This window comes from Manis pentadactyla, chromosome 11 (assembly GCF_030020395.1).
Source record: "Manis pentadactyla isolate mManPen7 chromosome 11, mManPen7.hap1, whole genome shotgun sequence".
NCBI classification, from domain to species: Eukaryota; Metazoa; Chordata; class Mammalia; order Pholidota; family Manidae; genus Manis; species Manis pentadactyla.
In genome coordinates, this window is record NC_080029.1 from 75,270,210 (window position 1) to 75,295,011 (window position 24,802).

The 24,802-nt window shown below is 54.1% G+C and overlaps 3 protein-coding genes across 8 annotated transcripts; 2 read left to right on the top strand and 1 right to left on the bottom strand.

Annotated features, from left to right (window-relative positions):
- Nucleotides 1-236: 236 nt before the first annotated feature.
- On the top strand, nt 237-10,239 carry JPH4 (junctophilin 4). 2 transcript variants are annotated; one of them, XM_036884513.2, is made up of 6 exons: nt 237-961; nt 1,482-2,031; nt 2,778-3,549; nt 6,594-6,712; nt 7,391-7,593; nt 8,530-10,239. In XM_036884513.2, exons 2-6 carry the CDS (start codon nt 1,653-1,655, stop codon nt 8,611-8,613), a joined length of 1,557 nt encoding a protein of 518 aa, XP_036740408.1. In that variant the 5' UTR covers nt 237-961; nt 1,482-1,652; the 3' UTR covers nt 8,614-10,239. The 2 variants fall into 2 exon arrangements, with proteins under 2 accessions (XP_036740408.1, XP_036740407.1); XM_036884512.2 differs by having other exon boundaries at nt 242-961; nt 7,061-7,593.
- A 682-nt stretch (nt 10,240-10,921) lies between these two features.
- AP1G2 (adaptor related protein complex 1 subunit gamma 2) lies at nt 10,922-18,102 on the top strand. 4 transcript variants are annotated; one of them, XM_036884505.2, is made up of 21 exons: nt 10,922-11,125; nt 11,523-11,647; nt 11,790-11,931; nt 12,053-12,149; nt 12,317-12,393; nt 12,492-12,605; nt 13,011-13,088; nt 13,353-13,451; nt 13,623-13,678; nt 13,850-13,963; nt 14,128-14,268; nt 14,351-14,405; nt 14,486-14,608; nt 15,277-15,366; nt 15,463-15,590; nt 15,833-15,937; nt 16,220-16,340; nt 16,418-16,553; nt 17,250-17,413; nt 17,619-17,717; nt 17,800-18,102. In XM_036884505.2, the coding sequence occupies exons 1-21, from the start codon at nt 10,922-10,924 to the stop codon at nt 17,899-17,901; spliced, it is 2,370 nt and encodes a 789-aa protein (XP_036740400.2). In that variant the 3' UTR covers nt 17,902-18,102. The 4 variants fall into 4 exon arrangements, with proteins under 4 accessions (XP_036740400.2, XP_036740401.2, XP_036740402.2 ...); XM_036884506.2 differs by having other exon boundaries at nt 12,510-12,605; XM_036884507.2 differs by lacking the exon at nt 13,011-13,088.
- On the bottom strand, nt 17,048-24,199 carry THTPA (thiamine triphosphatase). 2 transcript variants are annotated; one of them, XM_036884516.2, is made up of 3 exons: nt 24,068-24,199; nt 19,959-20,510; nt 17,048-18,941 (listed from the first exon to the last, which is right to left on the bottom strand). In XM_036884516.2, exons 2-3 carry the CDS (start codon nt 20,503-20,505, stop codon nt 18,796-18,798), a joined length of 693 nt encoding a protein of 230 aa, XP_036740411.1. In that variant the 5' UTR covers nt 20,506-20,510; nt 24,068-24,199; the 3' UTR covers nt 17,048-18,795. The 2 variants fall into 2 exon arrangements, with proteins under 2 accessions (XP_036740411.1, XP_036740410.1); XM_036884515.2 differs by lacking the exon at nt 24,068-24,199 and adding an exon at nt 20,894-21,255.
- Between the last annotated feature and the right edge of the window lie 603 nt (nt 24,200-24,802).

Consider the following 24,802-nt stretch of genomic DNA (forward strand, 5'->3'; position numbering starts at 1 on the left):
CGTTGCCTGTGCAGAGCTTTCTTCTTTCTCCCTCCACAAACCTTATTTCACTGCCTCCATATCTATTTCTTTCTCCTCCTCCTCCTCCCCTGCTTCTCTCCTTGCCATCCCTCACCAGCCCCAGAATGTGTCTCCCTCCCTCCTGCTCCTGCATATCTCCCCACTCCTTAGCGCTCACCCCTGCACCTTTCTTTGTATTCCTGCTGGCTCTCTCACGCCAGCATCTCTCCTCCTCCCCTGGCTTAGCCTCCCCCAGCCTCCCCATCTTGAGCTCAGCCTCCTCCCCCTCACTCCTCTCTTCTCCCCACCCCTCCCTCTCACTCCACACCAAGAAGAATCCCAGGGTTACTGTCCACCCTGGGGGTCTCTGTGCCTCTTATTTTCTTCTCTACTCCCCTCCCCACTCCCTCACTGCTGGTTTACTAGGCACTCATCCTGGTCTGCCTGGGCATCCCCCCCACCCCATGGCTGTCATCGCCACCATCTCATCACCTCCTCCTCTCCCCACCCTCTCCTCTCTTCTCCCTGCCCCTTTAAATCTGCCAGGCCCGGCCTCTCCGGTGATGCTGGGATGGAGCAAACATTGATTTGTGCTGGGATGGAATCAGAATTTTGATTTTTTTTCCTCTCCCAAGCATAAGAAGAAAAAATAAAAACACCCCCTCTAGATAGCCTCCTCTTCCTAACCATCCAGCTCCCGGCTCCTCTTCCCTATCTCCATCTAAAACAGATTTTTTTTTTTCCCCCTACACTATTCTCATCCTCCCCACCCCCCACCACCGCCGGCTCTTCCAGCTGGGGAGAGAGGGGACTTTCTCCTGCGGATCGCCCACCTTCGTTCTGGGGTTGGAGCAGTCTCTCCGGAAGGGGAGGGGGCTTGGTTTGGCGGGGAGAGGTGGGAGTGGAGGTATCCTGCCATGGATGCTCTGCCTGGGAAGCGGCTTGAGCCCCAGCCCACATGGTGAGTAACCTGCCCCCTCCCTTCCGCCTGTCCGCGCATCCCCACCCTCGCCTTTTCCCTTAAGAGACTCCCCCATTCCCATCCTTTCCCCCCAACAAACTCTGTCCAGCTTGCTCCGATCTCCCCCCTGCATTTTCACACATCTTTCCCCCTTGTCTGGGAAGCCAAAGAACTGGGACAGAGGGGACTTGACATTAGCCCGGGAAGCGGGTGGCCTACGACTCTGCCCATCTCCCTCTGGGGACCCCCACAAACTGCCATCCACACTCGACACTTTGGGGTTCTAGGTTGGTGAAGTGGGACTCCCGCTTGGGGTTGAGACCGCAATTCCTGGGAGGGGCCCTATACCAGAATGAAAGGGTGGGGGAGCCCCCACGTCTCCAAAGCTTAGGAGCTGTTGGAAAACGCTGTTGAAGGGTGGGGGGTTGGGGGGCAGTGCTGGCCCCGGAGCTACTGGGCCTGGGAGCGGCGGGCAAAGAGGAGGGGCCTCGCTCGCCACTTCCCCCCTCTTTCTCCGCAGCCACTCAGGATGAGGGTCCGGCCCTGCCAGCCCGCGCTGGGCGCCCCCCGCACGGCCCCGGTCTAACTGCCCCCGCCCCCAGGCCTCGCCCCGCTCCCAGGCCCCCAGCCGGCTCTCCAGCCCCAAGATGCTCTGAGCCACCGGGGGGCCGAGGCCGCGCAAACTATTTGCATGTCCCCCGGGGGCAAGTTCGACTTTGACGACGGGGGCTGCTACGTGGGGGGCTGGGAGGCGGGGCGGGCACATGGCTACGGCGTGTGCACGGGGCCCGGCGCCCAGGGCGAGTACAGCGGCTGCTGGGCGCACGGCTTCGAGTCACTGGGCGTCTTCACGGGGCCCGGCGGACACAGCTACCAGGGCCACTGGCAGCAGGGCAAGCGCGAAGGGCTGGGAGTGGAGCGCAAGAGCCGCTGGACGTACCGCGGCGAGTGGCTGGGCGGGCTGAAGGGGCGCAGCGGCGTGTGGGAGAGCGTGTCTGGCCTGCGCTACGCCGGGCTTTGGAAGGACGGCTTCCAGGACGGCTATGGCACCGAGACCTACTCCGACGGAGGTGCGGGCCCGGCCCACTACAGCCTGTCTGCTCGTCCGCGTGCGCCTCGCGGTCGGCCTGCCCAGCGTATGCCTACCCAGCCGCCTGTCCCCGGTGCCCGCCGTTTTCCCATATGCCTTCCCCATCGACATCCGCCCCCAGTGCCCATCTTTCTGCCCTCTCCGCCCACCATCACACGCGCCTTCTGCATTTGTCTGTCCCTTGCCTGCTTCTCCTCTCCCCAGTGTGCCTGCCCTCACCCCTCCCCTATCTGTCCGTCACACCACCTTCTGCCTGTCCCTTACACCTTTCCTTTCCTCTCTGCCTGACCCACACACCTCCCTCTCCATCTGTCTGCCTGTTCCCTCACATTCCTCAGTCACCTTGCCCCTCACAGTCCTGTTTGTTTGTCGCATGACTGTCTACACCCACCACCACGACCACCACCACCGGTCAGCCTGTCCTTCACACCCTCAGGACTGCCTGTCCTTCACTTCACATGCCTCAGCTTGCCTGTCCCTGCCTCTTTCCCTTGCCTACCTGCACTGCCAAAATCTATGTATCTTCTGCTACCTGTCTTCACTCTGCTTTTCCACACCTTCCAACCCAAACTGACCTGTCCCCAGCTCCTAGTGCTCTTCCCCGACCTTCATGCTGACTGCCCCCCCCTCTCCCACCAGACACTTAGGCTTCCAGGGGAGCTTGGGGCCTGGGGTGCAAGGAGCAGCACATCCTGACTCTTTCTCCCCGCCCTACCCCGTCTGCAGGCACCTACCAAGGCCAGTGGCAGGCCGGGAAGCGCCACGGCTACGGGGTACGCCAGAGTGTGCCCTACCATCAGGCGGCGCTGCTGCGCTCGCCCCGCCGCACCTCCCTGGACTCGGGCCACAGCGACCCCCCGACGCCGCCCCCGCCCCTGCCCCTGCCAGGCGACGAGGGAGGTAGCCCGGCCTCTGGCTCCCGGGGCGGCTTCGTGCTGGCCGGCCCCGGGGATGCTGACGGCGCGTCCTCCCGAAAGCGCACTCCCGCGGCCGGTGGGTTCTTCCGCCGCTCGCTGCTGCTCAGCGGGCTACGGGCGGGAGGGCGGCGCAGCTCCTTGGGCAGCAAACGGGGCTCTCTGCGCAGCGAGGTGAGCAGCGAGGTGGGCAGTACAGGACCCCCAGGCTCCGAAGCCAGTGGGCCACCGGCCCCTGCGCCACCGGCCCTCATCGAGGGCTCGGCCACTGAGGTGTATGCGGGCGAATGGCGCGCCGACCGGCGCAGCGGCTACGGCGTGAGCCAACGCTCCAACGGGCTGCGCTATGAGGGCGAGTGGCTGGGCAACCGGCGGCATGGCTATGGGCGTACCACACGCCCCGACGGCTCCCGCGAGGAGGGCAAGTACAAGCGCAACCGGTTGGTGCACGGAGGCCGCGTGCGCAGCCTTCTGCCTCTGGCCCTTCGGCGGGGCAAAGTCAAGGAGAAGGTGGACAGGGCCGTTGAGGGCGCCCGTCGAGCCGTGAGCGCTGCCCGCCAGCGCCAGGAGATCGCAGCTGCCAGGTGGGCATCAGGTGCATAGGCCAAAGCTGGGGTCAGGGGGAAATGATACCCTGGGGACAGGGAAGGGGGGTGGTACCTAAAGGAGGACCAAGACCCAAGGCCTCAGGCCTGGTGTGCAAGAACAGGCCTAGGCAGTTGAAGCCCTGGGGATTTGGGGTGTTTATATCTGACGCTGCAGGTGGATATGGGTGACTGGGTATTTGAGGGAAGCCATGTTAGCCTGTAAGTGTGTCTCAGTGTCTTTTGTGGGGATGTGTGTCATTGTTGTGCATGGGAGTGGCAATGAGCACTGCCTTGTACAGGTGCAGAAACCTCTTGGAACTCAGACTTTCCTAGTCTTCCTTTTATTGCAGCTGATCCAGCCTCTAGGGTGGGAGCAGCAGCAGCCCTGACAGAGAGATAGGGGGTGTGCATTCCTAACCATATCACAGCCTTCCCACGGTCTGGTATTTTAGCACTGAGCCTTGGGGAGGTCGAGTTTGTACATCTGACCTATCCACCTGAAAAGATAGTCCCTCTCAGCATGGCCTCCTCTGCCTCCCTTTACCCAGCTGACAGAGGTCTGAGGGGAGGTGGCTTGCCTGTAAATGAAATTTTCTTTCTGTAATCATATTACATTTCTATGCATCAGGAACTTTGTTGTCCAAAACAGCACTGTCCAGTAGGAATATGATATAAGCCAAATATGTAATTTTAAATCTTCTAGTAACCATACAAAAGAATTGAAAGAAACCAATGAATTTATTTTTATTTAAACAAAGGTTTTCAAAATATTATTCAATGTATAAGCAATACAGAGTTATTAATGAGATATTTACATCCTCCCTTTTTTATAAGTCTTCAAACTCTAGTATGTATTTTCCACTTACAGTACATCATTTCAATTCAGGCTAGCCACATTTTGAGTGCTTAATAGCTACATATGGCTTGTGACTACTGGTTTAGATAGCACAGATCTAAAGAAAGCAAGAAATTCATTTGTAATGAGACTTATAGGTCCCTGATTTATACAATTCACACATACTGATTTTTATATATAGGATTTTCTTTAAAGGGGAGGGCACAGTTGAAAGATTTTGTTTAAATTTGAGACTGTTTCAGGGGATCAGAGGTCAAGCATATCTGTCCAAAAATGCTTCAATGGGTTTCTATAATGGGTGACAAGCTGTGTGTGTGTGTGTGTCTGTGTGTGTGTATATGAACATGTCATATCCAGAGTAGATGCTTGAGTCAAAGAATGTACATCTGTAGCTATATCTGAGTGTCTGGGTGGTTAGAGTACAGGACCTTAAACCAGGGAAGTGGGAGGGCAGAGCACCAGAGAGTACTTAGGCTGGATGCAGAGCAAGCATGTGCAGCAAAACTGATTTCAGTAACTGGAGGATCAGGCAGTAGGACGAGGCTGGTTGGTCTCCCCAGCAACAGGCCTGGTAAACCTGATTGGCTGCCAGCTGCCATGGAAACAGCAGAGCCTGAGCAGCAGGTGTCTCTGCCAGGTAGCCTAGCATAGCCTGATGCCTAGATCTACAGACTGGGTCTGCTGCCTAGAACTTGATTATCAAGACACTCCAAACTCAAAAACACAGGCCCTTGTCAGGGTTGTGGTTTCTCGGCTTCCAATAGAAGTTAATGCAACCTGAGACTGTAAACCTTATCTCCCGCCCTAAACCCTGAGACCAGCTCAGTTTCAGGACTGGTCTGGTCTGGTCATATAGATTTTAAAAGCCCAAGATGGAAGAACAGGGTTATCTGAGGTCCCTCCAAGCAGGCTCTAAAGGTCTTTGACCCACCAGGTGTGAGGGACCGAGGCTAACCATATCCCCCAAGAAGATAAAGAGGTGGACCTAAGACTACAATGGACACTACTGCCCTTCTCCCCATACCCAGATTGCCTTCCTAAACCAGAGAAAACAGGCCTGAGGCCAGGGGAGGTCATGGGTCTTGATCCCTTCAAGCCCATAGCAAGTATATCTGATTATTTCTGTCTCTACTCCTTTGTGCTTCACCTTCAGTCAAGATTACATTAAGTTACTGACTTAATTATTACAAGGCATCCACACTTAACAGCAGAGGACAAAGAGAAGGGAAAATTGAGGAAGCAGCTGACATCAGAGGGAGAACTGGGAAACAACAGTAGGGAAAGGACTGATAATGCTTCAAGGTTACCTTTACCTAGGGGCAGGGCAGCATGGGAGGGGGCTGTGGAGGAGAGACTAAGAGTTTACCAGGAAGATGTCATCACCACAGTGAGAAAGCATGCCTGTGGCAGGGAGCGGGAATAGATAATAGCAGAAATGTGGGACCTACCCTTACTCTAGTTTCCAAAGCTCAGAAAGGGTGAGCTGGGGCAGGGAGACAGTGACAGTGACTAAGTAAGGAAATCAATGTAATAACGGAAGAGGCTGAAGAAAAGCAAGCTTTGAAATCTCATGTCGGGAAATCTGCAGCAAAGGAGCAGGGTTAAATAATAAGGGATAGCAGAAGAAAGCAGGCAAAGCCTCCTAACACAAGGAGAGGGTGGCCCAGAACAAGGGGCAGAGTGGGGTGAAACTGCTGGAAAGAGCTGTGTGCCCTCAGGAAGTGTGAGAGGAGCTGATAAAAACAAGTGGTACCAACAGAGCAAAAGGGGGCAGGCAGGAATAGCGTGGAAGCATCAAGCAGCTGCTACCGCAAAGGGATGTGCTAAGAGTGAGGTCTTGTTTATTGCCAGGAAGAGCGGAACAGAAATGGAATAACAAAGTTGAGGGCAGTGGGGGAGGATCTGGCCGCTGCAGCTGGAAGTGTTACTACAGGACATAAAGGTGGAAGGGTGTGAGAAGAGCTGGAGGGTGTGATGACAACTGGCACAACCCAGGCCCAGGCGAAGAAACCAAAGGCCAGATGCCCTGCCAGGCCAGGGGAGGGGAGCAGCTGGCAGGGTGGGAGCAAGGGTGAGGACTCCAGAGGTGAGCTCAGATCCAGAGAATGGTATGTGGTGGGGATGTGGGCCAGGGGCTGGAGCACCAGGACAGATGTGCTCAGTCCCTGTCCCCGGCACCCAACAGGGCAGCAGATGCCCTTCTAAAGGCAGTGGCAGCAAGCAGTGTCGCGGAGAAGGCTGTGGAGGCAGCTCGAATGGCCAAGTTGATAGCCCAGGACCTGCAACCCATGTTAGAGGCCCCAGGTGAGGTGGGGGCAGCCTGGGGTGGGAGCAGGCCCCCTGGGGAGCTGGAGAGACTTGGGGTTAGGGGGAAGGGAAATGGAATCCCTGCAGGGGACTGGGGATGAGAAAAGCCAAGGTATGAGGGTCCAAGGCGACAGAGGATGCGGGCCAGGCCCAGTTGTTTGGGTAGTGGAACTGGGAATTCATGAAATAGGGTAGTAAGGACTAGGGCATTAGGGCCTGGCAATGAGAGGCTATAAGCTTGGGGAATGCCAAAGTCCTGGGATGTGCCCAGAGGAGAGACAGCTATAGCTTTTGCAGCCCAAGGCCAAGTTAGGCCCCTCTGATTCTTAGCTATCCCTGCCCCAGGCCGCAGACCCAGGCAGGACTCAGAAGGTTCCGACACAGAGCCCTTGGATGAGGACAGCCCTGGGGTGTATGAGAATGGACTGACCCCTTCAGAGGGCTCCCCTGAACTGCCCAGCAGTCCTGCCTCCTCCCGCCAACCCTGGCAACCTCCTGCCCACCGGAGCCCACTGCCTCCCGGAGGGGACCAGGGTCCCTTCTCGAGCCCCAAAGCTTGGCCTGAGGAGTGGGGGGGCCCAGGTGAGCAGGCAGAGGAACTAGCTGGCTATGAGGCCGAGGATGAGGCTGGGATGCAAGGGCCAGGACCCAGAGATGGTTCCCCACTCCTCGGAGGCTGCAGCGACAGTTCCGGAAGTCTTCGAGAGGAGGAGGGGGAAGATGAAGAGCCCTTGCCGCAGCTGAGCACCCCAGGGGGCTTGGAGCCTGAGCCTGTGGCCAAGCCAGTGTGGAGAGACCCATCCTTAAGGGGTTCTGAAGCCAGGAGCCTGACGGAAGAGCGTGAGGAGGCTGCTGCAACCGAGAGGCCTGCCCAGCCGGTGAGACACCCTCCATCCCTGCTCTGGGCCCAGAGTCTCTGCTCATTTCTGGCCCCTCTTCTCCTCAAAGCCTTGCCTCTCATCCTTTGCAGACCTCTTTTTGATCCTCTGAGGGGCTTTGATTTGGACTCAACTTCCTCTATGACTGCCTCTATTGGATCATACCCCATCTCAAAAAAAATTGAGAACTTGCAAGCTAGAAGGAACCTTAATGACCCTCATGTCCAACTCCCTCAGTTGACAGATGGGGGAGCTGAGGCTTAGAGCACTTAAAGTAACTAGCCCAAGGTTACAAAACTAATAATTAACGGTAAAGCCAGAACATTTTGCCTGCTCTTCTTCCATATCATTTCCAGCTCCCAGTTTCCTACTCTACCCCCATCCCACCTCCACACTTTCTCTCTTTGGTGCCCAGAAATAAAAAAGGAAAAGCTTGTTCCCTCCCTACTCTGACTCTCCCTCCCTCTCTTGGGAAGAAGGGAAATGGGAAAGAAGGCAGGAGGGGCGGAGATACCCCAGAACCATTCTACTCTGATTGGACTCCAGGCCTTCTCTTGTTTCCTAGCAACCACATCCTCGCCCTCTCATCCCTCTCTGCTTTACTGCAGTACCAGCTACTGCTGCCAAGTCGTCTGCTAAGGCCAGGCACCTTCTGCCTGGGCCACGTGACATGCTGGTGGGAGGAGAGTGGAGGCAGGAGGGAGGAAGTGCTTTTCCCGACTTGAGGGAGGCAGAGGGAAAGAGGGACCCGGCCTGGGAGAAGAAGGGTGCTGTACAATCTAAAACAAAGACTGGAGATTCCCTGCCCTGGCCTTTGAGGAGAGGTGCCTGGGACCCTTTGGCTTTGCCACCTCAGCCAGGCGAGGAAGGTGGGACCTGCCACTGAACCTGGTCCTCAGGGATTAAGACTGCATTTCATTTCCCCTATCTCTCTAGGGAGCTGCCAACCCCCTGGTGGTGGGAGCCGTGGCTCTCCTGGACCTTAGCCTGGCATTCCTGTTCTCCCAGCTCCTCACCTGAGGCTCCTGCCTGGCCGAGTTCTGGCTTCAGTTGCTGCCTCAACATGTCCTTGGCCTGCCTTTTTCTCTTTTCCCCCTCCTGATTGTTCCTCCTCCTATCTTTCTTCCCTTTCACCCTTTCTTTCGTCTCTCTTTGTTTTTGTCTCTTGCTTTTTCTTTCCCTCTTTCCTTTCAGATTCTCTCATTTATTCTGGATCTGTTTCTGTCTTCCTAACTCCCTTCTCCTGTCCCCCTTCCCTTTCTCTCTCTCTTTCTCTCTAGATTGTTTACATATGAAGGGCTTTTCTCACTCAGAGTTGCTCTCTTCTCTGAGACACACAAATCTAAGTCAGACCTTTGCCCCACACCCTCCCCGCCTTTTCTTTAAACCTAACTTTTATGAGTTTGGGGATTTGGTGTCCTGAGGAGTCTCCTGGAAGCTGAGTAGAAAGGAGAGAGAAAATGAAGAAGGGGTGACTGTATGCAGGGCAAGCTACTGGCTCAAAGGGCCTGTTGTCCATCTGAGGCCTACGGAAAAAGCCAGAGGAGGTGCAGCCCTCCATCTCTGACTTTGGAGAACCTGTGTCACCTCCAAGCACTGAGCTAGGTTTTGCCTAACTCCATCCTTCCCTGAAGGAGCTAAGGGAAAAGAAAAGTGAATGACTCCCCACCATCTATCACTTTCCTCAACAGCCAGCCCCTCATCCAGCCTCCCAGGGTGGCATGCCATGTCAAGAGCAATGTGTAAAGGAAAGAAAATGTACAGTGTAGCCAAATCCACCCACTGACTCTCCAACCCTTCTCTCTCCCCCTAAAAGTTTATTTGGTTGGTCTAGACTCACTTGTGGCCTTTGATTGAATTTCTAAGGGGCCTGGAGAAGACATTTCTACTGCAGAGGATTAGAGGCACTTGAGCAAGGACCCCACTTCCCAGCTCCAGCAGTTGTGGTGTGGGGAGGCACAGTTCCATTCTGGGGAATGGAACTAGAGGAGAAAACAGACTCACAGGGCAACTCAAACTGTGACGAGCTGAGTCGTCTCTAAATGGGTTATATCCCTTCCCCCATCACATCAGATTCTTGTGAAATGGGAAAACAACAGAAAGAGGGGATCAAAGGAAGCCAATCTCACATACTTTCCAGGCAGGGTAGAGGTGGGAGTCAAACCAGGGTGAGAGGTGGACAGAGAGCCCTGTTTGAGGTTGTGGCTGATCCCTGGTGATAGCTTTCCCCTGGGGGCAGGAAGCCCTAGTAAGAGAGGACTGTAGGGTCCCCAGGGGATCTTTCTCCCTCCCCTGCATGAGGCAGTGCAAGCTGCCTTCCAACCCCCTCCCTCAAGGAATGGCCTTGCCTGGGAATGCCCACCACACATACCCTCTTCTTTTTTCTAGTCAAACTGTTTACTCCCTGGCCTGTCTCCCCTCCTTCCTCTCCTCTCAACCTTTACTTCTGATTTCTATTTTATGGAATTTGGGATTGAAGTTAAACTACAACAGTGCCGCCAACACCACGTCTTGCAGGAAAAAAAAAAATACAACGAAATTGAACAAAAAATATATTAATAAAAAAGCTCAAAAAAGGGGGGGACTGTCATCTCCTTTGGGGTGCGATGGCTTCAAACACAGCTGAGGGTCTTCGGGTGGTAAGAATGTACGAAGAGCCCGTGAGGATACCCAGGCCTGTTACACAGTCTCGCCGCTCCTGTGCGGGTAAGAGCTCCATCCCCCGCATCCTCCAAATACAGAGGCCTGAGGTCCGCGGATTCCAGGCAGCTAAGCAGAGCGGCCCAGGAGGGGCGGGGTCCCGTTGTGTAGGCGGGGAGAGGGAAGGACCGGACCGAGCACCAACCCCTTCAGCCCCGTACCAGGAAGCGCTAGGGGGAGAGGAGCCGAGTTGAAGCACAAGCCAGGTGAGGCTGGCGTCCTGGTGTGGGGAAGCTGAGGCCGCCTGGGATATGAAAGGGGGCTGGAATCCCATGGAAGACATATCGCAGGGCTCAGGAAGGAAAGGAATCTAGCTAGGGATGGGAAACCAGGTGGGTGCAGACGGTGGGGGAGAAAACGGGCGGGGTCCTGGCGCATGCTCAGTAGGAAAGGGCGCGAGGTGGGGCGGTGACGCACGCGTAGTGGGGATCTCCACCACTACGCGAGGGGGGTGCGAAACTGGGAGAAACACAGGGGGAGTACAGGTAAATGCCCCAGCTTTAGGATAACTGTGGGACTCGGGCCCTCGGAATCTTAACATAGGGCAATCCTGAGCAGAAAGGCCAGCATTCCCGGCCAGAGGGTTAAAACCCTCTCCATTTCCGGGCTCTGACCCTCCCCCCTCAGAATGGTGACACCTTCACTGAAGCTTCAAGATCTAATCGAGGAGATTCGTGGGGCCAAGACCCAGGCCCAGGAGAGGGAGGTGATCCAAAAGGAGTGTGCCCACATCCGAGCCTCCTTCCGCCATGGGGATCCTCTGTACAGGCACCGCCAGCTGGCCAAACTGCTCTACGTCCACATGTTGGGCTACCCTGCCCACTTTGGACAGGTACTGGGCAGGGATTCCTCCATAGGCCTCGGACGCCTTCACCTATTTGCGCCCTTATGTTTTTATTATATGGGATTTCTGAGACCGCCCTCAGCATGCACCACTGACCTCCTTTACTTTTACAATTGCTATAGGTTATCAGCAAGACTGAACCCTTCATTCTCCGGCTACTCCCATTCAAGGCGTCTCCTCCTTTCCTCTCCCATCCTCCTACTTACTCTTAGTTCCTCGAAACTACCCACTTTGAGTCTCTTAAGCTTCGCCTCTTGTTGAAGGAAGGGTGATAGGATATGGTGCCACCACAAGTTAATCTGGTGTTAAGAAGGAAGATAGAAAAGGGGTGTTTGTGCCTCTGGTTTCACCCCTGCCCCTTCCTGGTCTGCCCCCTTTTTTATAGATGGAGTGCCTGAAACTGATCGGCTCCCCCAGATTCACAGACAAGAGGGTGGGCTACCTGGGTGCCATGCTTCTACTGGATGAGAGGCAGGATGCCCACCTGCTCATTACCAACAGCATCAAGAAGTGAGAGATGTCCGGGAAGCACTTGGAATCAGGGAGATGGGAGAGTGGGACGCTGGGAAATCCCAGGGGGCTGCCTGCTGTGAGGCACTGGGAAGATCTGGATTTCTCAGAGGCTTGACTGACCACCCTTCCAACTCTGCAGTGACCTGAACCAAGGGATTCAGGCAGTTCAAGGCCTGGCCCTGTGCACTCTGAGCGCCATGGGCTCTGCTGAGATGTGCCGGGACCTGGCCACTGAGGTGGAGAAACTGCTTTTGCAGCCCAGCCCCTATGTACGCAAGAAGGTGAGAGGCAGGACACTAGGCACTTGCCCCTCCAGAAACTGTCCCTTGTTTGCCGTGTGGTGGAGGTGGGTGTCATGTTCTGGCACACCCCTGCCCTATCTGAGCCCCCTGACCCCTGCAGGCTGTTCTGACTGCAGTGCACATGATCCGGAAGGTCCCTGAGCTCTCCAACATCTTCCTCCCACCCTGTGTCCACCTGCTTCATGAACGCCACCATGGTAAGGCCACAGAGCTCCCCATCCCCGGCCTCAGCTCTTGCTACGGACAGAAGTGAAAAATGGGGACACCAGTACATAGGAGAAGAATAGCCTGTGCACACAGTCGCACACGGGCAATAGGCTCTGTGTCCCTGGCCCATCGTTCACTTCCCCAACCTTCACCCCAGGCATCCTGCTGGGCACCATCACATTGATCACAGAGCTCTGTGAACGAAGTCCTGCAGCCCTCAAGCACTTTCGAAAGGTGGGCTGGTGAAGGGGTAGGTCATGGGCCAGAAAAAGGGGCAGTGGGATTGGAATGGGGCAGAAACTGCAGAGCATTAGGGAGAATGCCCAGACAAGGCTGTATCCTCCCTCCAGGTGGTACCCCAACTGGTGCAGATCCTCCAGACTCTGTTGATGACAGGATACTCCCCAGAGCATAGCATATCTGGAGTCAGCGACCCCTTCCTGCAGGTAGATTCACCCTTCCCTGTTATATCCCCAGAACAAAGCTTAGCAGTGAGCCCATGGCCAGTGGTCACCCAGAGAACACTTTGGCTCACTCAGTGTCTTGAGCAGGAGGGTGGCAGACACAGGACTGCCCAGGTCATCGAACCAGTGCAGGGAACCAATGCCTGAAGGTCAGAAAATCCGGTTTGGTAACAACAACAAAAAAAAGCCTGTCCCCAAATCCCCTGGCCTCACATACCTCCGATGCCCTCTTGGGGGCCAAGGGACCTGTGGGGAAGGGGTAGGGAGGCTCTCTGGAACTAGCCGGACCCCTCCCAATGTTCTCCTCGATGCTGGACTCACCTCCTCAGCCCTGTGACTCCTTACCCTCTGAACCTCTCCACCTTTCCACCTTCAACACAAACTCAGGTCCAGATCCTTCGTCTGCTTCGAATTCTGGGCCGGAACCATGAGAGCAGTGAAATCATGAATGACTTGCTGGCCCAGGTGGGGAACTGGGCAGGGGCCTCTGGCTAGGTGTGTTGCTTTGTAATCCCTGGGCATCCCTCACATGATTACTTAAAATTGCTGTGGCCGTGTAGACTCTCATCTTCAGAAGATAAACACAGTCTCAGTGTGGTAGCCCCTGACATACGTAAGAACGCAGGGAATGTCATTAGATGGTTGAGGGATGACCTGGTGGAGACCTTCGAGATACCTGAGAAGAGGACAGAACCCCTTACAGATGTATCTTCTCTCAAACCTATTCAGGTGGCCACTAACACAGACACCAGCCGAAACGCAGGCAATGCGGTCCTGTTTGAGACAGTCCACACCATCATGGACATCCGCTCTGCCGCTGGCCTGCGGGTACCCTCCCATATGCCTCTCTCACTGTGGCCCACTCACAACCCCAGCCAGGCAGACAGGCCCTGTTGCCGAGTTTCTCCCCCCACCTTATCCTCCTGCTCCATGCAGTCCCTATTCCTGAATGAGCAGGTTGCTCCTTCCCTGACTGTCCCCAACATCTGCCTTCCATAGGTTCTAGCTGTCAACATTCTTGGCCGCTTCCTGCTCAACAGTGACAAGAACATTAGGTAACAGTCTCAGGTGTCTGGCTGGGCTGTGCCTCTGAGCCCCTGGCCCTGTGCCTTCCCTCTTTCAGAGTCTCCTGACTCACCTACCTCTTATCCCATGACCCAAGGCAGGACAGGGCAGGGAGGGGGCTGATGGCCATGGCATGAGCAGGCCTCTCCCACTGTGGCCAGGTATGTAGCCCTGACATCATTGCTGCGGCTGGTGCAGTCTGACCACAGTGCTGTCCAGCGGCACCGGCCCACCGTGGTAGAATGTCTGCGGGAACCTGATGTCTCCCTCAGCCGGTGAGCAGGATGGAGGGCTCAGCACATGGTGGCCAAGACCCAGACCAGCTCAGAGCAGCTGGTGTGAGGGGCCTAAGGAGACAGGTGCCTGGGCAATGGGAGGGCCTAAGGCATGTCTCAGGGTGACCTGGACATTGTGTAGACACACTTCTTTCTGCTGCCAGGCGAGCCCTGGAACTCAGCTTGGCTCTGGTGAATAGCTCCAATGTGCGAGCCATGACACATGAGCTGCAGGGCTTTCTGGAGTCCTGCCCTGCTGATCTGCGGGCTGACTGTGCCTCAGGCATCCTGTTGGCAGCAGAGAGGTGAGGTGACAGGTGCCCAGGAGACAGAGGGTAGAATCTGGGGAAGGTCAGCACTAGGGCTGAAGAGCCCCATGTCCCTTAGGTTTGCCCCAACCAGGCGGTGGCACATAGACACTATCCTGCGCGTGCTGACAACGGTGAGGCAGGGACTGGTCTGAGAGCTGGGTGGGAGTGGACAGCACTCCCCACACTGATGTGGCTGCACCACCATCTCCAGGCGGGCACCCACGTGCGGGACGACGCGGTGGCCAACCTGACCCAGCTGATCGGTGGTGCCCAGGAGCTACATGCCTACTCCGTGCGCCGCCTCTACAGTGCCCTGGCAGAGGACATCTCCCAGGTGCTTCCCCACAACCCAAACTGCCCTCCCCACCTTCCTGGGCTACCTTCTCCCTACACTTGACTCCCGTCTGGTTTTCCTTGAAGCTCAGTTACCTACTTAATGGAGGAAACACTCAAGGTCAGAGCCCTTTTAATTAGAACACCTGGACTTCTGTCCCAACTTGGTACTTACTGGCTGTGTGACAGATGACTTGTTTACTTTTCTTCATGCCCAGCATACTCAGCTTTCTACCCTGTCTTCAGAGCTGTCTTGAGGACCAAATGAAATAGATAAAAGTTCTTTCTGCATGTCTTAGGTTTTACTACTATTTTGAATGGTGAATGACTTAACAGATGTCAGCCAGTATCTGTAGCCCCCTTCCCACATTACTTAAGTAGGGTACTTAGACACCATTCATCCCTTCCCAAGGGAGGGAGCCTCTGTCCTTCTGCACCCCTTGTGGTCGGGCTATGTAGTTCAGAAGCTTGGCCACCAGAGGGCAGAGGAAGCCCAGGAGCCAGGACAGATGGAGAACAAACGCTAACCTAACTGCTCTGGTGCCAAGGCCCTTCCCTTTCCCTACCCTTCCAAACCCTACCGTTCTGTGCACCACCTTACGGGATGTATCAGGGTCTGGAAGTGAGGGGACCCAGACACTGGCCCAGCACTTTTCTTACTCCATGCAGCAACCACTGGTGCAAGTGGCAGCCTGGTGCATTGGGGAGTTCGGGGACCTCCTACTGGAGGGTAGCTGTGAGGAAATGGAGCCTCTTCAGGTGGGACCTGCTTTGGGGGTACACTGAGAAGGGACTTGGCAGGGCTGGCCCGAGGTTAACCACCTGTGTGTCACCCTCTCCCCACCCCTCCTAAAGGTGGAGGAAGAAGAGGTGCTAGCCCTGCTGGAGAGGGTACTGCAGTCCCACATGTCCCTGCCAGCCACCCGAGGATATGCCCTCACAGCCCTCATGAAGCTCAGCACCCGGCTCCGTGGGGACAGCAAGTAAGGGCTCCCAGCCCTTCCCAGAGACCCTCTTGGTGCATCCAGTGAGATGTCCCTTTACTATGCCCACCAGTTTCTCTGTAGGCACATACCCAAAACTCCAGTCCTCGGGTTTCTCATTTTGAGCTAAGTGTCATGGGTATCTCCCTGTCTTGTGGGGCCTCCCCCTTCCCTGCCCCATCCTGGAGTCGAAGGGTGATGGCAGATGGCCAGTCCTACTCAAACCCAACCCTGTGGCCCAGCCGCATCCGCCAGGTGGTGTCCATCTATGGGAGCTGCCTGGACCTGGAGCTGCAGCAGCGGGCCGTAGAGTATAACACCATCTTCCGGAAGTACGACCACATGAGGTTTGAGCCACACTCTGCCACGATATAGGACCCAAGCCCCTGCCTTCTTCCTAGATGTCTCTCCCAGTGTCCTTTTCTGAGTACAGGGGCATCCTCCTACCTACAGTTTATTGAAGCTAAGCTGGCTTCCAGGTCCCCTCGCTCATCTGAAAACCACTAACTATGCCATCTAGGAAATCTGAGGGGCACTTGAACCTACCATGTTCTTACACCCCCCACATGCCTCTTGTGAAAAGCCCAGGGTCCGCGTAAGAGGGATACACCTGAATTCTATTCTCCCAGGGCTGCTGTGCTGGAAAAAATGCCTCTTGCGGAGCGAGGTGACCCTCGGGTTGATGAGGAAGCAAAGGAAAGCGAAGAAGTCCAACCTTCAGAAGCGACCCCTGTTCCCACAGAGCCCCAGGTGAGGAGGCCAGAAGCCACAGAGGGAAGAGGACTTGGGCTTCCACACAGCCCTGACCCTGTTGCCCTTTCCCCCAGGCTTCCCAGCTCTTGGATCTGTTAGACCTTCTGGATGGCCCATGTGGGGCTGCCCAGCATCCCCTCGCTCCGGATCCCTCCCCAGGCAGCGCTTTAGGACACCTCCTGGACCTTCCCTGGGCTCCTCCACCCCCTGGTAGGCCTTAGCAGGCGGAAGAAGGCAAATGTCTTGAGGGGTTAGGGGGTGGAAATGTGATGCTGCTTCTTAGCCTAAGGACTAAGGGCCATGCACCCTCTTCCCTGCCGTGTGTCCCCATCACACCCGCATCTTGGCAGGTAAAAGGGTTCATCGGCTTGTGCCGGCCCCGTTCTATACACCCCTCAATGTCTTCCTTTTGTTCCATACTTGTTAATGGCCTGTAGGACCTGCGCCCCCCAAGCCCATCTCATATACTTAGCCACTACACACGCCTCTGGCACCTCAGCTCCTCAGACCCTCTCTCCTCGAGCCCTTGGCAGTTCGTGCTTCTTTTACATAGAATGTGCTTTCTTCAGCACAAATCACCAGCTCGTTCTCTTCAGGCCCCAGCAAAAATATCAGATGCTTCCCTCACCACTTTACTTAAGTTAGTTCCTCCCAGTTATTCTGGCATGGTTTATTTCCTTCATGGCACCAATTATAGCCTGTGATTATCTTGGTTGTTTTCTTGTTTATTGTTTCTATCCCTCCATTAGACTATAAGCTCCAACAGGGACTTCTTGTCCACTTTGTCAGCAGCATCTCAAGCAGTGCCCTGCACCCAGTGGGCACTCACCTAATTGTTGCTGAATGAATACATGAACTCATTATCTTCAGCCTGTACACTGAGCTGCTTCTCTCTCCCTACTCTAGCTCCCATCCCAAATCTCAAAGTGTTTGAGCGTGAAGGACTACAGCTGAATCTGTCTTTTGTTCGACCCCCTGAAACCCCTGCTGTGCTCTTAATCACTGTCACTGCTACCAACACCTCAAGGGGTGATGTCACCCACTTCATCTGCCAGGCTGCTGTGCCCAAGGTTTGTGGAAGACCAGGACTCAGTAATGGCCAGGGCACTCTGGGAGAAAAAGCCACTAATAGAGAAACTGGGTAGGGAAGGGAGTGACATGCAGAAACAAGCACTTGGGGAGTTCTGGGAAGAATTTAAGACCACTGAGTGTAGAGGGGTTGCCTGAGCCCAGCTTGCTGCCTTACTGTGCTCTGCCCCAACCTCCTATCTTCAGAGTTTCCAGCTGCAGCTACAGGCCCCCAGTGGGGACACAGTTCCAGCTCAGGGTGGCCTTCCGATGACCCAGCTCCTCCAAATCCACAATCCTAACAAGGTGAGCTAAAAAGCACCCTATGGATAAGATCCAGGGACAGATGTCAGAGGTGCTAACCCTGGTCTCTGTCTCCCATTTCTAGGCCACTTTACGGCTAAAGCTGCGCCTCACCTACAACCACTTTGGCCAGTCAGTGCAGGAGATCTTTGAGGTGAACAACTTGCCTACAGAGACATGGCAGTAACACAGCCTCCACTCACAGCCTGAAATTCTCCTGTGGCTCCAACACCACAGGGGGTCCCAGCACCTTGGAGCCTACCTATACCAGAGGACCACCAGCGCTCTGTTCCTGTGCTTGCCACTGCAGAAACTGCGGGGGGGCCTGCCCCCTCCCCATTGCCACAAATGAGAAAAGCCCAATAAAGCCTGAGGGGGAAAAGCCTTATTTGGGCATATTTGAGGCAGAAAACATCTATGAATAACAGCAAGGAAACCGACTTCTTAGGAAATACTTATCTTCCCCTGAGCCTTAGGATCCTGTTTCAACAAAGAAGGGTTTTCTTTCTGCCTCTTTTCAGGTTGGGGAGCAAATCTGCCCCTAAACCTCCACTAGGGGCACTCTGCCTTCTTGGCCAGAGCCTGGCATAGACGCAAAATCAAACCAGGATTTCTGGATTTCTAAAACGGATTCCCACCCATTTACCCAACCTGCTGCTGTTCTCCACACCCCAAGGCAGGGAAATCCCTGCTGCCTCCCCTCATCTCTAACTCAGCTGTAAGGCAGTTTAGGAGCCGCTGGCAGAATCAATGGCATCGACCAAGGGAGGGGGGTGGCAGGGGATTTTCCTGTGCTTAACTACTGATCACGGCTAAGTGGAAATCCTATAAACACGAGCGGAAATCAATGGAGGCTGCTTAGCGGCCAGGGGAGAGGGGCGGCCCACAGATTGCATCTGACGAATGAGGGAGAGGAGGCAGTCTGGGAGGGCTGGAGGAAAGATAGCTGTGGGTAGGGTGAAGGAACAGAAGGCTGGAGAGGAGTCACTGTGGGAAAGGAAACCAGGGAAAGTGGCACAGCGAGCCCAGGAACGAACCTGGTCAGACCCAGAGCTCTCTTCCCCACTGAGGAAATTACACCCTAGCCCAAGCTACTGTCAGGATCATCAGTCCCCTGTGGCTTCTCTCTGGAGCTGTGCACTTCTAGCAGGCGCTGACAGTCCTGAGGACGGAAGCGCTGGAGGTACACGATCAGCTTGGCAGGCGCCTTCTCTTGCACTGACACACCTACAGGCAAAAGGAGGATGAGGAGAGAACCAGACAGAGCCGTGAGTGCTTAGACTCCTGCTCATGCAGCTGGAGCTCAGTTGTTTCCAAGACAGCCCTGGGATTCTGTGCTGTACAGCCAGCTTCTATAACCCACCAGCCCACTTCCTGATTAGCCTGTGCAGTGGGGTGTAAAAGGGCCACTTCAGGCAGGAGGGGGGCTGGGAAGACAGGGTGCCTCAGTATCAATTCTTTTTAGTCACTGCTCATGTCCCCCAATCCAGATTAAAGCCCATCTAGGCAAGACAAAGCTCATTAGGTTAGTAATGAAGCACATGCAGAGACATACGTGAAGACACCAAGGGATGTAAAAGGGAAGCAGCTACAACCATGGGGTGGGATTCACATAAATTCCAGCCTCTGTGTGATAGGGAACCATGATAAGTCAGTGGCTTACTCTTAGTGCCTGGCAGCATGCTGGGCATACAGCAAGGAATTCAGTGGATGTTTGCAGAGGAGGCAATAGGACCCCATGGCTGTGAGGCCCCGAGGTGCACAACCCCACACTCATGTGGATGACCTACCTACAGGGGAGCTGAGCCTGGGAACAGGAAAATCATCTCCAATGCTGGCTCTGCCATCACATACATAGAACGCTCTGGCCTTTTACTCACAGCCAATGGGACAAATTAAATGAGGATCTAGGTGGTTGTGAAAATGAGAGGATGGGAATTGGGGTCAGGAAGGGTGGGTTGAAGGACTGAAGCAAAGAACCAGCAAGGAATTGAAGGGAAGTTGACATGGCTAGAGGTATGAAAATCAAATGAGACAAACTAGAGACACATGTAAGGATTAAATCCAGGTTAGTCAGCTACTGTAAAAATAAACTATTGTATAAAGCCTTAAGCAAACTGAGTTCTTTAGAAAACTAAAACAATTCCCATTAGAGAAATAACCCTAAGACCCTCCTCACTAACTGGCCCGGTGGGTATATCTGGAAGAGAACAGGGAAAACACAAATGGGCCTGTCTTCCTCACCAAGCATGTTGCTGAGGCTGTAGATCTTCTCTAGCGCAGCTGGGACTTCAGCCTCCTCGTGCACCACGGCCTCTACCTCACCCACAGTGTAACCAAAGTCAGCTATGTCCAGGTCTACCCTGAGCAGCGGTTCCTCTTTATCAGCTCCAGATAGCACAAGCTTCCAGGCTCTACGTTGAGTCACAAAACTAGCTACTTCGTGCAGCCCCAGTGGGCCCAGCACAGCAGCCACACCTCCAGTCCCCAGAACCTCAGCCCTCAGGACCTCACAGAGCTGGGCCACAATTGCAGGCTCAGCTGTGAGTTCCATATACTCAGTGTGGGGTCCTGAGACACCTGCTGCTCCAGGGCATTTGAGCTCCCATCCACTACTTTCTCGCTGTCGCAGCCAGTGGTCAGCTTGCATGAGGCTCAGCTCAGGGGTGTCATAGTAGCTGTCTCGGAAGGTGACCAGGTGCTCCAGGGTAGCCCCCAACTCCTGCAGACGCTCCTCTGTGCCAGGCCCAGGAATGAACTTGCGCTCCACCTCAATCAAGCTCTGAGCCATGCTACCTGCAATCAGTCAATCAACAAACATTTGCTGAACTCCCAAGGGTGAGGCTCAGCCTTGCAGGGTGACAGTCTAGTAAAGATCGCCCTGAAGAATTTATGAGGGTTCGATGTTGGGGGCTTCAGCTCTTTCTTCCTGCCTCAGTGATAGATGGCCTGTCTCTGATGTTTTCTGGTTCTGCAACAATAACAGTTCCCCAGTGAAATCCCTTCCACTGCTAACGATGCCCTCAATCCAAAGCGCCCCTAGGAAGCAAGCCATGTAGCAGGTGCCCTCCTCTCAATGTTCCACCTCTACAGTTTGCAGGCCGGAGGCAAGTGGCTCACGGATACCCAGGATGACCCCACCCTCCCCCGCCACAGCCCCGGCCAGCCTCAGGTCTCACCTCAAAGCTCGAGGGTGTCCCTCGCGTGGGGTCTGGAGATGGGGGAAGGGAGCCCACGCTACGCCCGCGAGGAATGCCGGGAGCAGTCCCTGGCCCCCGACCTTAACCCGGCCTCTGCGCACCCCACCGGTCCCAGCACTAGCGGCCATATTAGGCCCGATGTGTAGGTGCCGAGGGCAGGCCGGGGCCGAGAGGCTGCTAGGTTATAGGGGGCCGGGACCTCCGCGGTGGGCCGGGAGCGCAGCCGTTCACCAGCGCTCAGCTCCTCATCCTGGACGCCTCCTGGGTCCCTGGGGTCAGCCGGGGTCTCAGGCCTCAGGCTGGGCCGGGCACCCTGGGGCCTGGGTGCATGATGGGAGATGTAGTTCCAAAGGGAGACTTTGCTTTCTTGCCCCACCGTCGCTATGGTGACAGGAAAGCTGCGCTCAGTCCAAAAGGACTCTACCAAAGTTGACTGGGGAGAGTAAGATGGAAGGAGCTGAGGCCCCAATCCACTTTCCAAACCCCTCACTTTGGGGTAGTAGCTACTGTAAAAAGAAACTATTTGATAAAGCCTTTGGTAGCATATGGGCCTGGAATACAAGCCATTCACTCAGACACTGTCCAGCAGATATTTTATTAATTATTATGGCTGCCCAGTAAGTGCAGGCCCCAGTGGCAATGGGCTGAAAAGAAGGATAACTAAGACCAGTTTAGTTACTCTGGAGTTTTAGAGGAGACAAACATATACTGGCCTACATATTCAGAGTAGGGGTGGGTAGGAAGCTTTCTGTCAGAGGAGGAAGTATTATATTGGGTGGGAACTAAAGACATGATGGGATTTCAACAGCTGGAGATCTAGATGGAGACTGGAACAGCATAAACAAAGGCCCAGAAGCTGGAGAGCACCTGGCCAGAATGTAAGAAGGAGTTGAGACTAGAAATAATAATGTTGAAGAGTAGGTTGGAAAATGCCTTGAATGCCAGACTGAGGAATTTGTCACTGAGTTTCCAAGGGACTCTAGGAAAAAACTCAAGTTCATTTAAAACACAAGAAGACATGGGGGTGACTCTTTGACTGCTTTGGGAAGTATTGTGGGGAGCACACTGGTTTACAGACATGCCATCTTGAGTTTGGGATTGTTAGGCAGAGACAAACAGACATAAGCAGGGTGGAAGAGAATAAAGTCAGTAAAGCCAACTAAAAGGGACTCAAAGAGTTAACCAGATAAAACCAGAGAGCCAGACAGACTCACAGACTTAATTAATTAGTTGAAGTTTCAAAGGCCAGGAGTGACTTGGACTGTCCAGATATTCCCCAGATAAAAAAAAATTTTCCAGATAAAGAGAAACATCAGAGCACAGCCCATGTCTTCATTGTACCAATTAGATCAGGCCTCTAAGACCAAAGACTGTCAATCAAGGACTTCTCTGCCTACCTCATGAGGTAGGGCAGAGAAATAGGACAAGGGTCATGTCATTATAAAATCTACTTAGTCTGAGAAAAAAGCCCAGTTTGTTCTTTAACTTAATCTATTTGCTGTTCTTCCTCTTCTTCCAGCCCCTTAATTAAGTAACTTTGTAACCAGGACAGATAGATAAAGCATGCCAAATCTGAACCAACATAGTCACCTAAATAACCCTGTTCTTAGGACAAACTTCAAAGGAATTATGAATCACTCATATACATCATGTCTTATGCTGATCCTTACTCAAAAGGCCCTATGAAACCCCAAACCCTAAACCCTTAAGTGTGCCTCCTGAGGTTGCCCACATTCCCCTTTCTTCAAGTGTGTACTTTTTGCTTTATAATAAAGACTTCTTGCTGCTCAACTTATTTTTTGTCTCTGTGCTCTTCCAGTGATAAGCATCTTTGTAACTTCATTTCATTGTATCTTCTAGACTTAAGCACAAGTCTTCACCCTCTCTGCCCTACTTCAGATAAGTAGAGAGGGACTACTGAGATCTCTGATTTGGGCTTGCAAGTTCCCATCACCTGGGTGACCCAGACAGGACTGCAACTGCACAATCATACTCTTTAGTAGCCTACCTGTCAGAGCTTGGGCAGGCCCACCCTGTTACTCTTTTACAGGGTATAATAAAACTTACTTTGCTTTCTTGACTTTGTTTTCACTCTGAATTCCCTGCGTCTTTGAACCAATTCCTTCCCAAGAGATGAACACATCTCTGCCCCCACACTATAATAAGCCCCAATAGTTAGGGAAGGGAGAGACCCTAGCCCCTAGCTTCTCTCAGTGGCCTACTTCTCATCCATCCTTTGTTTTTCATTTTTGTTCCCTGGGGAAGAAGACCAAATCTTTTCCCTAAGTTTTAAGGTCCAATTCAGTGGTACAGAGGTAGCAGCTTAATGGAAAGGAAAGATTAGACTGAGGAGCCAGACGGACATGGGGTTAACTCCCAGCTTCACTTTCCAGGTATTTGGCTTTGGGAAAGCTCCTCTGCCTTCCTAAACCCATTTTTTTCATTGGTAAAGTGTGGACTGCTTCACAGTTATGCATAAGAATTCAATGACAAACTCACATAATATTCCAAGTATTAGTTTCTTTTTCCTTTTTTCCCTGTGAATTCGTGTTTTTTCTTTTCTTTTTTTTTTTAGAGAAGCTATAGCAGCAGTGTGGGCTTTGGAGCCAGACCATTGAAGTTTGTTTTGAACCCTAGCTCTATCACTTACTGACCCTGTGACATTGTGCCAGTTAATTAACGTGTTTGTGCCCTGGTTTCCTCAACTGTAAATGGGACTAGTTATGAAGATTAAATAACATATGTAAAAGTGCTTGGAACTGTCCCTGGGCACTCAATAAACCTTAGCAATTACTGTTACTAGAATACAGGAGAGCTTATCAGCTGATAAACTGAAGATGAGGACCATGAGCCAGAATCTCCCCTTCCCCCACCCAACTCTGGGGATTATGCGACCGCATGGAGGAGACAGAAGCTCTCAAGAGACTTCGGGGTAATTGCTGTCGGAAAGAAGGTTCTAGCACCCAACTGGAAAGGAAGAGGAGGACTAATAAGGCAGGAAGAAGTTTGTGAAAAAAGAAGCCAAGGGCGGCTCTGGGAAGCTGGTAGAAGCCAGGGCTTGCTCTAGAGCTGATATAAAATAAAAGCACAACAAACAGGCGTATGGTTTCTGTAGGCAGGCGGACGAGAAGAAGGGGAAGAGTTTAAAGGCACCTGTTCTCTCTGCAGGCACTTGTTTGGGCCTGGCGCCAGAGTCCAGCAGGTGGCCAGCGCAAGGGCCCGCCAGTCCACTGGCCTTGGGTCCGTAGGCGGACAGGACGCTTAGGGACTGGCAGGCGGGGCCTGGGCCGAAGCCGAAGGACTACCACTCCCGTCATCCACCGCGGCGGGCGGGCCGCTGCACCTGCTCAGTGGGGCCGCCCCGGGCGCCTGGGTATTGATTATTCCATTGTGTGGGACGCCTCGGCTCCAGCCAGTGAATGTGGCGGAGGAGTGAGGGCGAGGAGGAGGCGGAGGGCGAGGAGGAGGAGGAGGAGGCAGGGAGCGAGCGAGTGCCCAGGGTGAATCAATGGAAACCCCCTCACGAAGCCGGGAAAGCACTTCAGCCGCAGCCAAATAGCATTGATTATTTTCCTTCACTTCCCTCACCGCCGTGAATTTATTTATTTATTTTTTCCATCTCCGTCCCCGACGCCCCGGAGTGAGCGCTGGAGGGAGGGAGGAGGAGGGGAAAAAAAGGAATCAACACATCGAAGAAGTCCTTTCCAAGAGCCGCCCCCTCCCCTCCCCGCCTCGCGCTGCTCGGCGGCCGCGGTTCGACTCCTGTCCCTGCTTCCAGCTGAGGTGTAAGTGCATCGATTTCCGATGCTGCTGGGTTGGGTTTTTTTCTCCTCTCCCTCTCTCTCTTCTCCCTTGCTCTTTGGAAGCTTGACACGGAGGGGAGAGGAG